The 13,070-nt window shown below is 46.8% G+C and overlaps 1 protein-coding gene across 3 annotated transcripts in view; it reads right to left on the reverse strand.

The window, feature by feature from the left end:
• Positions 1-13,070, reverse strand: part of SLC22A18 (solute carrier family 22 member 18) — a 62,561-nt gene that overhangs the window by 12,472 nt on the left and 37,019 nt on the right. For all 3 annotated transcript variants that reach the window (XM_030451204.1, XM_008504805.2, XM_030451203.1), the window contains 2 exons: positions 12,874-12,984; positions 7,403-7,503 (listed from right to left, as the gene is read on the reverse strand). In XM_030451204.1, the coding sequence (XP_030307064.1) occupies positions 7,403-7,503; positions 12,874-12,984 (212 nt within the window). The remainder of the gene's footprint in view (positions 1-7,402; positions 7,504-12,873; positions 12,985-13,070) is intronic.

Below are 13,070 nucleotides of genomic sequence, written 5' to 3' on the forward strand. Positions count from 1 at the left end.
TGGATGCACAATCCCCTGGTTTGCATGAGCAGCTGCACAGGCACCTTTGGGAAGAAGGAAGCAAAATGTGGTTTGTGTGCAGTCGCCCATGTAAGGTTTTGGATGTCAGCTGCCATTGCAAGGGGACTGCAAGGACACCCTGGATGATTTGGATGTCACCATTCCCATGGATAAGCCCTGATGGCACCAAAGAGGCAGCGATGGGATTTATCCCAATTTTTATCCCTGCTGTGGTGGTCTGGGCTTTTCTCTTGCACACAACCTCCACTTGAGCTTGACTTCGAATTTTTTTTTTTTTTTTTTTTTTTGTGACTCCTGCATTTCATTTTGCCTGGATGGTGCTTGCCTTTGTAACCTGACCTCCTTTGAAGTCGGGAAAGAGCCAGTGTACCTGGCTGGAATGCCTTCTGTCATCAATAAACAAAAGAGAGAGGAAATTGTTTGCAAGTGAAATAACAGGCACTGCCCCTGGCTGTGTACACATGTCAGGAAAAAACAACTCATCTTTTTTCTCCTTTCCTCCCCCCCTCTCCTTCTTTAAAGGCAAATAAGTCTCCCAATAAATGCACAGGAACAGCCAAATCTCTCCATGTTGCTATGCTGGATCTCCCAAACTGGGGGTTTGTTCCACTAGTTCAGCTGATCATGCCAAAAAATCCTCTCTACCTCTATCTCTGGATTTGACTCCTGGGCAAGCTGCAGCTCCCATTTGCTCAGAGGAGCCAATTGCCTGTTTTCTTCTTAAACTCACTGGCAAATTTCAGAAATCCCTTGCAAGATGGAGCAGATATTGGCCATTTGAAGGCTGAAGGTGTTCATTTTGGATGGCAAACAGCAGCCTTTATGGAGCAGGTAAATTCAGAAGGTTCAGAGGAGCTGTGCAGGTATGCACCTGGTCCTCTGTTCTACAGAATCTTCCACCAGCACCACTTGAAAGCCTGACAGAGCCCAGCAACAGAATTAATTCCCTTCCACCCATGAGCCTGGAAATGAAAAGCCATGAGCAGGTTGGGGAGCAGGCCAGATAAGCAGTAGCACAGCCAAGCAGAGAAGATGCAGGGCCCCATCCTTAGCCCAAATAACATGATTCACATCAGAGGCAGCCTCCCACACACTGGACCTGTATCTCTTGCCTTTGAAATGGTGCCTGGCTGGCAGTTCCCAGGGTGAGCCCAGTGCTGGGAGACCACAGGGGGCAACACCAATCCCAGGGGCTTTTCAACCACTTTTCAAAGTGGTGCAAAAGCTTGGGTGGGGGCAAAGGGAGGTGTTTTACTGCCAAAAAGTCCTAGAGGAGTAGTTCAGGTCTTTGCAGAGGAGCAGGAGGGTGGTGGGACTGGAAGGGAAGCTGATGAGGAGGACCAAACTGCTGAAGGCAGCACTTTGCTGAGAAGGGGGAAGAGGATTCTGTGTTTTGCAAACTCCAGCCTAATCCTTTCTTTCCCCCTCCAACCTGCCCCCTCCACAGATTTAAGTCCTTCAAAGCCAGGAAACTGAGAACTTTCTGTTTGTTGTTGCAAGGTCCTTTCACAGAGTGGGTTTTCCCCCTAGGCATACCTGGCTGTAATTAAATCCCTGGCTCTTTAATCATCTCTTTTGCTGTGCAGGGAAAAAAAAAAAAAAAAAAGCAGCAAGAGGGACAGACTGGTGATAAGATGATACGCAATGTAAATCTCTCCTCCAGGAATCTCTCTCATCTTTTCAGGATCACTCTGTACCAACTTGTCCCTCCAGAAGCTGCACAGCTAGAGGTGGAGTTTGTATAACAATACGAATTTAAACACAGAACAGATGTCTTATGATTTCTTGATCCTCAGGGTAATAAATATCTACCCCTTTGTCCCACCCATGGTTTTTGTTTAGTGCATTTTGCTTGGTGGGGGTTTTTTTGGGGGGCTCTTTTTTCTTGCAGAAAAAGAATTTAAAGGAAAGCTTCCCCCACCCCCTCCCAGGATTTGAAATCTAAGCATCAGATGTGACTTTAAATACCAATCAAAGACTCCAGGTATTTTGCTTCCCTAACTCTCCAGTGGCATTTTCCAATCCAGATACTCTGCCTATGGAAGTTTTCCATGCTATTGTGCTTGCAACTCCAAAAAAGATGGAGTCCAGGCCTGCTTCTGCCCATTATTAGAATTAAATTATTTTTATAGTATTATGAAATTAATAATTCTCTGAAAGGAGATTGAATGGCATCCCTAGCATTCACTGTGAGTAAAATTTCATTTACATGGCTTGGGAGATGAGAGGACTCTGGAAGCCCAGCCCTGGAGGACAGAGGGATTGCATCCCTGAAGGGCTCTCATATCTCCTGCCTGGAGACCCAGTGCTGATCAGATAAAGATACTTCAAACATATTATGAGCAAGGGAATCTCATCCACACAGGATGCCCAGTGCAAGGGTTCCTGTCCTGCTGTCTGCCTTCCTCATTTATCTCCCACCTGACTCCTCCTCCTTGTCAGCTCTTTTTCCCAGCACTATGATACAACCTTCCTGTACACCCTTCTCTGCCCTCACCTGGCTCTGTTCTGATCCAGAACTGAGCCCCTTTCCCACTCCCCCTCACTGTGCTTAAGCCTGCCCCACACTTTCCAGCATCCTCTGCTATTAGGTGATGCTCTTTGCAATCCCCAAACAAGAAACCAGTGCCAGTCCCTGGGCCATCCTTTCAGCCAGCTTGCTGGGAAGCCCCTGTTCCCTCAGACAGGTATTCCTACAGGAATTCTATCACGATCTATCAGCAGATGGATTACTCTGGTCTCTGTGGGACTGGCTGGGAGCAGCAGCCATACAACCCAAGACTCTCTGTGCAGGGCAGATGTAGCAGCAAGCTGTGCCACCAGCTCTGGGGTACTGCCCATGCTCTGTGCAACCCTCTCAGCAAAGGGAAGAGGGTGCTGAGGAAGCCCCATGCCATGAGATGTGGTTATCAGGGCAATATCCATGGCCTTGCAAGGACAAACCCACCATGAACCATTCCCATATGAACAGAGCAAGAGAGCAACCAAGAGAGGTGCTCTGGGGAGCAGTGACCCAAAGTCTATGATGCTCAAAAAAACAGCCCCATGAATCTGCCTTCCAGACCTGCAGGGAACCTCTCAGGCTGGGTATGTGTGATGCCCCAAAAGTTGGGGTCATGGAGGGTCATAAAGTGACAAGACAGGACCAAGCATGATGAGGCCATTCACAAGAGGTTTCCCTCCAAGCCTGATGGAGTAGCAGTACTAAACACCAGCCAGGCAGGCTGGCAGCAAGGTCTGGTGGCTTTATTATTTTCATTTTTAAATTGGTTGGAAACAGAAGTACTAACAGGCTGACTCCTGTTCTTACCTCTGCAGTCAGAGTGGTTCCAAAGAATGTTTATCAATATGGTGACAGGCACTCTCTCTATATAAATATAAGTATAAATACAGATATATATATAAAAAGAGGAGGCTGAGGAGCTCCAGATGAGATCTTTCAGGAGAGATGTCTGAATGAGCAGGGCAGCTAACAAACAACCATCCTCCACCAGCAAATGTGGCAAACACCTTGGCTCCTCCATGGGCAGTGATTCCCTGCTCTTCTCCCCACACAAAAATGCTGTTTGAGATACTGAAGACAAAGCACTTGAGTTGCCTACTGAAAACTAGGTGGACTGATCCAAAGCCATTCAATATCTCCTCTCTTGATGCTCTGCAGCTGGCTTGAACAGAGAAGGAATGGTGAAAAACAAAGATGTTTAGAGTACATGGGCTGCTTCTCACCACAGAAGGTTAAATGAGGCTGAGAAGCTGAAAAATTAGGTTAAGCAATTGGAGCATAACTTCCTTGGGGTGGGAGAGGAAAGCAGGAAGAAACCAGTGCTTTTCAAAGCATCCTGGGATTGAGGATCAGGCTGGGAAAGAGGGTTGCAGCATCATCTGTTCAAGAGGAAGATGTTTGTTTTGAGAAGATTTCATTAAAACCCTAGAAACTGCAGTAACACAAAGAAATAATACTTCTAAAAAATGAGGGGAATCAGCAAACCAGGCAATGCTTTTGTCAGCACATGACTTCCATTTACTTCCAGCAGCTGAGCAAAGGGCTCAGCTAAACCTTGCATCTCTGAAGCTGCTCAGTGCACACAAAAGCTTTGTTTTCCAGAAATTTTTTTTCTGCCCCTGTGCTCAGCCCTGGTGAGGCCACAGCTTGAGTCCTGTGTCCAGTTCTGGGCCCCTCAGCTCAGGAAGGAGATTGAGGAGCAGGTCCAAAGGAAGCAACTGGGCTGGTGAAGGGACTCGAGCACAGATCCTATGAGGAGAGGCTGAGGGAGCTGGGGGTGTTGAGGCTGGAGAAGAGGAGGCTCAGGGGAGACCTCATCACTCTCTACAACTCCCTGAAAGGAGGTTGGAGCCAGGGGGGGGTTGGGCTCTTTTCCCAGGCAACTCTCAGCAAGACAAGAGGGCAGGGTCTCAAGTTGTGCCAGGGGAGGTTTAGGTTGGATATTAGAGAGAATTTCTTTCTGGAGAGGGTGATCAGGCATTGGAATGGGCTGCCCAGGGAAGTAGTGGATTCTGTGTGTCTGGAGATATTTCCAAAGAGCCTGGATGTGGCACTGAGTGCCATGGGCTGGGAACTGCAGTGGAGTGGATCAAGGGTTGGACTTGATGATCTCTGAGGTCCCTTCCAACCCAGCCAATTCTATGATTCTATGATTAAAAAAAAAAAAGAAAAAAAATGTACTGGGACACAGCATGGGACATCTCAGCTGTCCCCACTCTGCAGCTGCCCAGGCCCTGTGCTCAGTGTCCACATTTAAATCAAATGGGACATGGTTCAATTCTTATTTTCCTCTTCATTTCTTGTGCTGTCCACTCCCACCTAGAGAAGTCATTAAACATGGACCAATCTTTCAGGGGGAGGACACACACATTTCCTCTAACAGGAGGCTCAGAGCAAGTCCAGGAGAATGGGAAAACCCCCCCATGTCCTCCAGAAAGGCAAACTAAGGAATGAGAAATGAAAGCTGAGGACCTGGCTGATTAAATTCGTTGAAAAGGACATTATATCCCTTATGAATAAAGCTATAATTTTCCCAGTGAAGTGGGGAAGCCAGTCAGCAGATATTAATCATCATTCACCCATCCAGACTGGTGGAATTTGCTTGCACCTTCATCTGCATTTATATCTTCAGCAGTATCAATTCACTGCAGAGCAGAAACAAATGCATCTGAAATGGCATCTTAGGCAAGAGGAAGGCACATGGGGAGCTCTGGGGCTCTGCAGGGCAGAGCTGGCACACACAGCATTCTCTGCACACATCTCCCACTGGAAGGAGCCCAACAGAAAGCAGCCAGAAAACAACAGCCCAGTAACTATCTGCAAGAGGGATCTTGGGGTGGTTCTAGCCAGAGAACCTGATCAGTAAGTAAAGACACAAATTCTAATGCTTTGCAGTAATTTAAAAGCCAGATGATAAGGAGTTTTGTTTCGATGAGTTCAGAAGCTGGCTCTGCACAAGCCAAAGCAGAGCCTGGGACTTCCAGTGACAAAGTAGAAAAAAACCCCAAGCAATGAAGCAGAGCTTTGCAAGCTCTTGGGTGAGGTGGCTTTGCTGCCACAAGGAATCAAGTGTCATTGACTTAAAAAAAACCACCCCCCCAAAAAAACCTAAAGAAAACAAAGCAAAAACCCCAAACCAAACAAAAAAACCTGAAAAAAAAAAAACCCAACCAACCCCAACATTTTTTCCCCCTTTCCTTTTTGGTGTTCTGAGAGCAAACCCTAATGCACCACCATGAAGAGGAGAAGTTTGTACCCTATTCACTCCTCTATTTCTGGTGTCCAATGTCATGTGCTGTAGAATGTATCCAGCAACACAGAAACTGCACAGAGAGATGAAAGAAAACTGCCTGGCTGATGCAAGCTGCTTTGGGTGCCAAATGGCCCGAGGCAGAGACTCCCCAGCAATGGAGATGCTGCACCTGAGCCTGGAGGCCACTGCTGGCTTAGAGCATGGAAATAGCTCTGCTTGGCCTCTGTGGGATGAAACCCTGGGACTCTGGGAAGCCAGGTCCCTGGTTAGCACTGCCACCTAATTAGGAAGCAGAGGGAATGCTCCAATTCTCTTCCAGGCCTGGATCCATCTGGAGGATGGCACAGGTAACCTTATCTGCAGTAGTTTCAACCAAACTAATCTGGAAATCAATAGCACTGAAGCCAGCCAGCTCTTCCACAAATCACAGCAGTGTCCTGAAGACAAATATCCCTGACCTAACAGTAGTTTCCAAGCTCCATCTGGCAACATGAAGCCAGCCCTACACCAGCTCTGCAAGAGCTCTTGCTGCCCACCTTGAAACCAGCACCTTGTAGCCATGCTCTGACCCCAAATTTGGCTTCAGTGTAAACAAATATAACAGGGATTTCACTGATACATCTAAGTTAAGAGCACAGTTGCTGGGAAGCCCCTCTAAATTTAAAGGGAGGAGGTGATTCAGCCCCTCCAAAGCCTGTGGGATTCCTGCACATCCTTAGTTTGGGGGGCAGGATGTAGGGACTGACACAGGGAAAGCCTCTGCTGGCAGTGGGGTTTGGATCAGGAGCAGCTGATCCCTACTCCATTTGTCACTCTGGTTCCAAATGAGTGGTAACATTATGCCAGGTTCAAATCACAAGGGAAGAAGCTGAAGATGCCATTTCCCAGATGAGAAGCTCCTTCATGTCCCACAGGAACTCTGTGACAATGCCCAGGAAATGAAGCCAGGCTTAGTAACAAATCCCTCCTCTTTCAGGATATTGTTTAATGTGGATTCCTACCTCCAGGCTTGCTTATAACCATCTCTTGCTCTTTCTGCAAAATTATATGCCTCCTTCTCCAAAAGGAAAATTCTGCTTTAATACAACATCTTACTGTTTTTGCTCTGCTACTGCCTAATTCAGCTGATTTTTCCCTTTTATCCTTTTTCAAGTCTCATTATGTACCATTGCCTATCTGTAACATTTTTTTTCTTTGAAAGTCCAAGCTTGCTGTGCTTGTTTCCACACAGAAGAACTGAGTCCTCCCTTGACACTGAAGGCATCTGTGAAAATCCCAGTTAGCCTTTTTACTTACATAAATGCACAGGGTGCTACAAAGTAAATGTAAATCAGTTACCATGCACCAGTGAAAACTTTAGTTAAGGCACCTCAGCTTCAAAGAAATTTTAGCTCCTTTTAGTGGCTTAAAGAGGGGGGGATCAGGATAAGACAGCTTTAAGGACGCTCCTTGTTTTGATTTCTTGCCTCTCTGAGGAATAGAATAAATCTGGAGTCAATTCTCTTTTTTTCAAAGCCAATTGCCACGTGGCAGAGCTTGGATTTGCCCATCAATATCATGCCTGGATTTGGGAGAGAATGTGTCATAAAGTGATGTGGCAAGAAGGGGACTTCCACTTCACTTACCATTTGAAGGACACCAAAATATGACATCAGGTATCCAGACTCCACTGCTTCCAAGCCAAAGAAATCCATAGAGATGATGGAAAACATAATCAGGAAAAAACCTAGAGGGAAGGTTATTGAAAAGCACACATCAATGGACTTACACTGCATATAGATATCCAGACCCTACTCCCAGTCACCCCCAGTATGAGTCAGTAGCTCTCCCTGGGGTTACCAGGACTGGATATAAACACGAGCAGAATCCTATTCAAAGTCAGTGCAGTAATTTAATCTTTGAGTGCTGACTTTTTTTTTTTTTTATCCCCCTTACTTTCATCTTTAAAATAATACGACTATGTAGGCTGTAGATTCAGCTGTTTATTATAAACTGGTAAATATTTGTATCACCCAAGCCAGACAAACCATTAAGGCAGCGAGAAAACATTTGTTCAGACAAGACTGTAACCTTTAAAGTAATCTGATTGGATTCCTCAGAGCCCTTTTGCCTGGCTTTAGATTTTCACCAGGGGGAATGCTGCCTGAGAAACAACCTGGTGACACCAGCCTGAATGCAGAGGTTTCAGTGCCCAGCTCAGCAGTGATGCTGGTGGCACAGGGAGGCTCTCACCCTCCTGGGTAGTGGAGTGGACACAAACAGCTGGGAAAGGACAGGAACAGCAGGGGCTGGGGCTGCTCTGCATCTCAAGCAGCTTCTGGAAAGCCTAAGGGAAAATGCCCACTCACCCAATCTACATTAGAATCATAGAATTATCAGGTTTGAAAGGGACCTTTAGGATCATCCAGTTCCAACCCCCCTGCCATGGGCAGGGAGACCTCTCACAGATCAGGTTGCTCAGAGCCCTGTCCAGCCTGACCTTAAAAACTTCCAGGGATGGATGGGGCTGCCACCACCTCTCTGGGCAACCTGTGCCAGGGTCTCACCACCCTCATGGGGAAGAACTTCTTCCTAACTTCCAATCTAAATCTCCCCTCCTCCAGTTTGAATCCATCCCCCCATGTCCTGTCCCTCCCTGACATCCTAAAAAGTCCCTCTCCAGCTTTCTTGGAGCCCCTTCAGATACTGGAAGGCCACAATGAGGTTTCCTTGGAACCTTCTCCTCTCCAGACTGAAGAACCCCAACTCTCTCAGTCTCTCCATAGAAGAGATGCTCCAGCCCTCTGATCATCCTCCTGGCCCTGCTCTGGACACCCTCCAGCACATCCACATCTTTCTTGCACAGTGTGTGTCTCCCCCAGCCCCAAGCACACATAAAAATGGGGGTACACACGTGGAGCCATCAAATGACAAACACAGAACAAAGAGCTGGTCAGCTGCTGCCTCCCCTGATGTCTTGTGCACCCCAGATGGACCAAGACAGAAGGGAACTGGGTCTCTCTGCACATTGACATTGCCACAAGGTGCCCATGGGGGAGCACTGACCCTGCTGGGGAGAGGAGAAGGTAAAAGGACTGGATAACCAGGGAGCTGGGTCCTCTCTTTCTTGAAGAAGACAGAGCCCAGGAGGCAACATGTGGCTGAGAAGACAGCTTGTGGCCTGACAAAGTGAGTCACTTTGTCCCCAGCATGGGAAGGAGTTGCTGGCATTTCCTGGAAGTGTGAGAAGATGGATACTGAGCTGCAAACTAAAACACTGGGAAGGACTCACACCCTTAGCAAACCAATAGAAGTCCACCTGCAAGCAACAAGGATCTCCTGCCAAGCACCCCAACCCTTTGACTTGAGGAACCCCCACCCTACCACCCCATAAAGCCTTCCTGAACCCCCCCAAAGACACCCTTCCCCCCCTCAATGCACACCAGCTGGCCCCATGGCACGAGGGGAGAGGGATGGGGGACAGGAAGGATGCCCCACTCTGCTGCTCTCTGGATCTTTGGAGAAGGTGCTGGGGCTCCTGAGGATTTATGGCTTCACCACACCTCTCCATGGAGAGCACCCCATGGTTACCCAGTTCCTTTGAAATAGCTCCTAGCTCAAGCCAGCTTAAGGTAACATGCAAATAACCCTATTTACTCACAACAGCCAAACCAGGCAACAGAGTTGCACACGTTTATAAAAGGCACACGTGATGAAATGAAAGAAAAACCACACTTTGTTTCACTTGAAGGAAGATTAGATCACAGTGAGAGTGCCCTTCATCCTGCTACCCTGCTGCAGGTACCACCTAGGAGGGGCTCGACCTTCCTACATACCTGACACTGCTTCCTGGTACCCTGAGCCAGCTTCTGCAGCTTCTCTGCCCTTTGAAGTCCCTCCCCAGCTCTGGCAGATTTGAATATTTCTCCTCTAAATGAGCTGATTTCTCTTAGAGCTGGAGGAGAGGTTGTGTTCTTTAACAAGTCTTAGAGCTTGCACTGCTCCCCTGGACATGCAAAGGGCTCTTCTTTAGGTGGGTGTCTGTCACCCTCCCTCCCTGCCTGCTCATGAGCCCCAGATTGAGCTCAAAAGATCTGATGTTCACTTGGGAAAAGCATTTCTTACGAAGATTTCAGCAGTCCTGTCTGGAGAGGCTGCAGAGCAGCTGAGCACAGCCAGGCCAGCAATGTACCCAGCCTGGGGAGGGTTTATTGGAGGCTGGGAACCCCAAAACCTCATGGAGAAGCTGCTCAGAGAAGCCTCAATCCACATGATGGGAAACAGGAAAGAAAATGGAAAACCAGCAAAATACACTCTAAGCCCCTTGCTTTTTGGGGGAAGGTCTGAATAAGGGATGAACTCCTTAGAAAACCTGGCACCAGAGGGGTAACCAGGGCTGTGCAGCAGGTAAATGGTTTGCAAGATGCAAGAAAGAGCACCAAGGAGAACAAACCACATTTTCCAAAAACCTCCATGACATTCCTAAAAGCAGTCAGGGGCTTTGGGAGTGCCAGTTTAGCAATCCAGTGGGAAAAAGGCAAGCACAGCCCCTGGGAGCCCCATCTCAGCCCTCCTACACTGGGTTGTAAATGTGACAGGACACAGAGCCCCAGGGCCCACTGCAAAATCTTGCTCAGCCTTTGAAAGAAAAGTCCCTTTAAAAATAGGATGCAGGTGCTAAAGCAATCACATTGAAACCAGTTTTTCCCAAGGGATCAGGCAGCCAAAGACTCCCATAAGCAGCTATTTAGCAAGCAGTGTTTTCCAGGCCCTGATGATTTCTGGTCAGTAAAAGGTAGGCTTGATATTTTTACCTTCATGCTTTATTTTCTGTTTCTTATCTACCACAATGCAATGAGGCTTGCTTTTCCCAGGTTAGCTGAGGATGTAATCTGGCCATGCTGGAGCAATCTGCTCCCCATCCATCCCCTGGCAGCTACTTTCCTGCTAGAGGCACAGAGCTCTCTGCTTTTATCCAACACAGGGAGGAGGTTCCCAGCCCTGCAGCCCTCCCAGGGAGGCTCTTTCAGTCTCAAACAAGCTAATTTTAGACAACAATAAGATCCGTGAGGAACAGAAGATTTTCTTCTGTGTATATTGCAAACTTGTTTATGAAATAAACAGAGCAAGGTCTGTAATTCTGGAAAGGTCTGATCTAATTAATTATACAGTTGCAGATGGGAGATGAAAGGTAAATGAGCTCCTGAGGATCTCAGCCTCCTGTGGTGAGCTGCAGAGAAGAGGTGATGTTTAAATCCCCTTTCAGCTACCATTGTATGGTCAGTAAACTGAAGAGAAATCTGCAAAGAGAAGTTGCAAGGATTTTAATCACTCCTCACTGGAGTGCAAGTGCCTCAGATGAACCCATTCCAGCTCTCACTGAAACAGTCCCAAGCATTTCAGTGACACAACCAACCCCTGTCCTGCCTTAAATCACAGCTTCATTGTCTCCATCCTCTTTGCCTAGAAGTTCCCTCACAGTTTTGGAAAAGAGGTGTTTATTTTGATGTATATTTTTGCTGTGCACAGGAAAAGGTGGTCTTCTGAAACAGAAGGAGCTGGCATTCCATCAGGGATGACTAAAACAAAGCCCTTTGGGAACAAGGAATGCTCCCAGGAAAATGCCTTGCAGTCTTGGGCATTTGTAAACAGAGAAATGAATTCTACTTTCAGCTGAGGAATGAGACAAAATCAGCAAAGAAAGCCCTGTGCCAGCATCACTCGACTGTCTCATTCTGTGAATTTTATAAACACTTTAAAATTCTTTAAAAAAATTTTATAAACATAGTTTTTAAAATTTAGTTTCTTAAGAACCAACAAAGCAGAGACTGTAACCTGTCTGCAGTGGTGGGGGTAGGACCAGCTGGCATTACCAATCTCAGTCAATGCCAACTACACACACACACAAAATAAAAAAAAAAAGAAAGGAAAAAAACCCACAAGTCCTTTAATTCCCTGTATGCTCTTCTACAGCTCCAGTCAAACCAGTTCCCCTAGACCCTTAGCAAGGAATAACACGAACCTGGCCAAACCCAGAAATGCCATCCCCTTTCAATTCAGCCACTCACCACAGCCAAATTTTACTTCCATTTGTACAGGGAATCTACAATTTACAAATTAGAATTTAATTTGTCAGTTATGTTTCCTGTTATTAAACTTCAAGGTATTCTCCAGGCGGAGATGAATGGGAAAAAAGATGCAAAATATAAAAGCTTAAGGTGCCTTAAATCCTCTCTTAGGATCCCTGCTTGGAAGGGAAGTGCTTTAGTTTGCTCAAATGCATGATGGTCGATGTGTTTTGATGTGCACAAAATATAGTTCTTGAAACAAGAATCAAGGGAAACTGCACTTTTAGGTTTGCCTGGGAAAAGCAGAGAACATCACCCTGTCCTTACACCACCACTAACACGATTAACATGCTGGCTTGTCTCTAGAAAAGCAGGGGGGGAAAAGGGTAGGCAAAATTAAAGGTTATTAAATTCTAGCCAAGGATATGGATAATCAGGCAAATTGGGTGATCTGGACCATGCCAGGACAGAAACTGGGATGGGTTTGAAGAGCAGCAGGTTCCTCCCATGGCAGAGAAACCCAAGCAGAGAATATAAAGAAGAAAATCAGCATCAGCATGGAAGGGAAGGAAGATGCCGTGTCTCCCCTGCATGCAGCAGGCAAATCAGGCACAGCCTCTCACCCAGCAATAGTGTTTAGTTGTTGGGAAAAAGCTAAGGTACACACAGCCCTCAAAATAAATAAAGGAAAATCAGGAAGGGCCTTGGTGTGTTTGGCAGATTCCAAGTGATTTCCCTCTGCTCTGAAGAGGCTACAGCCAAAATAGAAATGACAGAGAAGAGGAAAAAACATTGACAGGCAGGGGGATAGAGCAGAGAGAGCAAGTGATTTGCCACAAGTTGCCTGTGCTGAGGAGTGTGGTTTGCATTAGGGTTTTGACCCTATGTAGCTGAGAGCATTTGGTAACATCCAGCATCCAGTCAGGAGCTGAATCCTCACTGCTCCATCACCAAATGCCACGTGCTAGCAGTAACCTGAGGCAAGCCTGGTCTCCTGGGGATGCCATTTTGTTTAAAATGCATCAGCAATAAAAATGGGTGAGATTTACCTATGGGAAGTCCAGCAAAGACCTTGACTATGAAAACTTCTGTTACTCCTGGGAACTTCATCAGGCGCAGGATTTCTCTGATGCTGAACATGCTGCCAGCCTCTGATGTGCCTGCAGGAGATGAGCAACAGTTTATTCACACAGCTTAGAGGCAGGAAACCAAGAAACTCTGAGACTGTCTATCACTATCACCTTTC

The sequence above is a fragment of the Calypte anna genome, chromosome 5 (assembly GCF_003957555.1).
Source record: "Calypte anna isolate BGI_N300 chromosome 5, bCalAnn1_v1.p, whole genome shotgun sequence".
NCBI lineage: Eukaryota > Metazoa > Chordata > Aves > Apodiformes > Trochilidae > Calypte > Calypte anna.